The 1243-nt window shown below is 39.4% G+C and overlaps 1 protein-coding gene across 1 annotated transcript in view; it reads right to left on the bottom strand.

Moving 5' to 3' along the window:
* The window catches only part of LOC101852325 (patched domain-containing protein 3), a gene marked incomplete at its 5' end in the record, with an annotated part of 21370 nt that overhangs the window by 11525 nt on the left and 8602 nt on the right, over positions 1 to 1243 (bottom strand). Inside the window, 1 exon segment of the mRNA XM_013083402.2 lies at positions 622 to 696. Coding sequence (XP_012938856.1) covers positions 622 to 696 — 75 coding nt within the window.

The following is a 1243-nucleotide window of genomic DNA, read 5'->3' as shown; positions in this document are numbered from 1 at the left end:
CTTTTAACTTTCTCCAGTGATATTCCTGATAACAAAGAGTTACAATAATCGAGTTTTGATAAAATTAAGCTAGTTACTAGTAAAGTAAGTGTTTTATGGCGCTCGTAACTACATAAGGTCAGTTAGGCAAGCAGGACACACTAAACATCTTTAGTTGGTAGGAAATTTTGAATTTCGCTCAGGTGGTGGCGAAGCCTACTCTATATCGATTTTGGACAACCATAGAATCTTTAACGTGCGCAACTTGCACACGGGACCTCCGAGATTGTTCGCCCTTATCCGAGAAGGCAAAGTGTTAGATCTTACCTACCATAAGGCCAGGGGTGTGGCTGGAAAAGAGCAGTAAGTGAGAGCCAATAAGAAGCAGTAGAAAGGCTAGAGAATGAGTCAGCAGAGAGGGAGGGGCAAAGGAGGTGAGGGGGTGGCGGAAGAAATTGGAGACGGAGCAACATGGTGGCCTGCGGGTTGTTCGGCTTTGTTTCTGATCTTTTAGGAGCTTTCAGGCTTCTCTTTCGCTGAGCATATGAAGTGTATAATTTACTATCGACTTGTCCAATTAAAAAAAGTTTTAAACTTTTGTTGATTAGAGGGTCGTATCACAAAATACGACTATATACTTACCTGCGTATATGCAGAAATTGCTGACACTTTTAAAGACGCTGGTTGATCCGACGACGAAAGAGAGAAAGTCGGTGACTGCAGAGGAAAAGACGACCATGAAATTTGAAACAAAGGCTATACCGAGGGTTTTGTTTGTTTGTTTGGTTGATTGGTTGGTTGCTTGGTTAGTTGGCTTTTGTTGTTGTTTTTTTCTTTGTCTTTAGTAAGGTTTTATGACGCCCTCAACTGAATACAGACATATGAGCGTTGCTTTTTAAAAAATAAATACATAGGGTAATAGGAAATAATATGTATGTACACGTTTCTGAACAATTAGGCAAACAGCATACGAGAAGGGAAGTTTTACATATTCTTACGGACTTAATTAGTATTTAACTTTTACTTTTACCTTAATACTAAGTCTCTTTAGGGAGATAGAGCTTGATGCTGGTGAAATGCGTCATGTCAACTTTTACACTATAATTCTACTCTCAATAACAGTCAACACAGCAAAACGGTGTGATGTTTTCATTTTGAATCTCGGACGCATGGACCAAACAGTAGATTATATAAACATTCATGTTTCCTTTTGTACGATTGATTTATTATCATGGAAAACACCTGACCCCTGACCACACCCCCC

Source organism: Aplysia californica, unplaced genomic scaffold (genome assembly GCF_000002075.1).
Source record: "Aplysia californica isolate F4 #8 unplaced genomic scaffold, AplCal3.0 scaffold00229, whole genome shotgun sequence".
Taxonomy (NCBI): Eukaryota; Metazoa; Mollusca; class Gastropoda; order Aplysiida; family Aplysiidae; genus Aplysia; species Aplysia californica.
The sequence above is the reverse complement of the archived record's forward strand: the minus strand, read 5'-3'. Positions and strand labels throughout refer to the sequence as shown.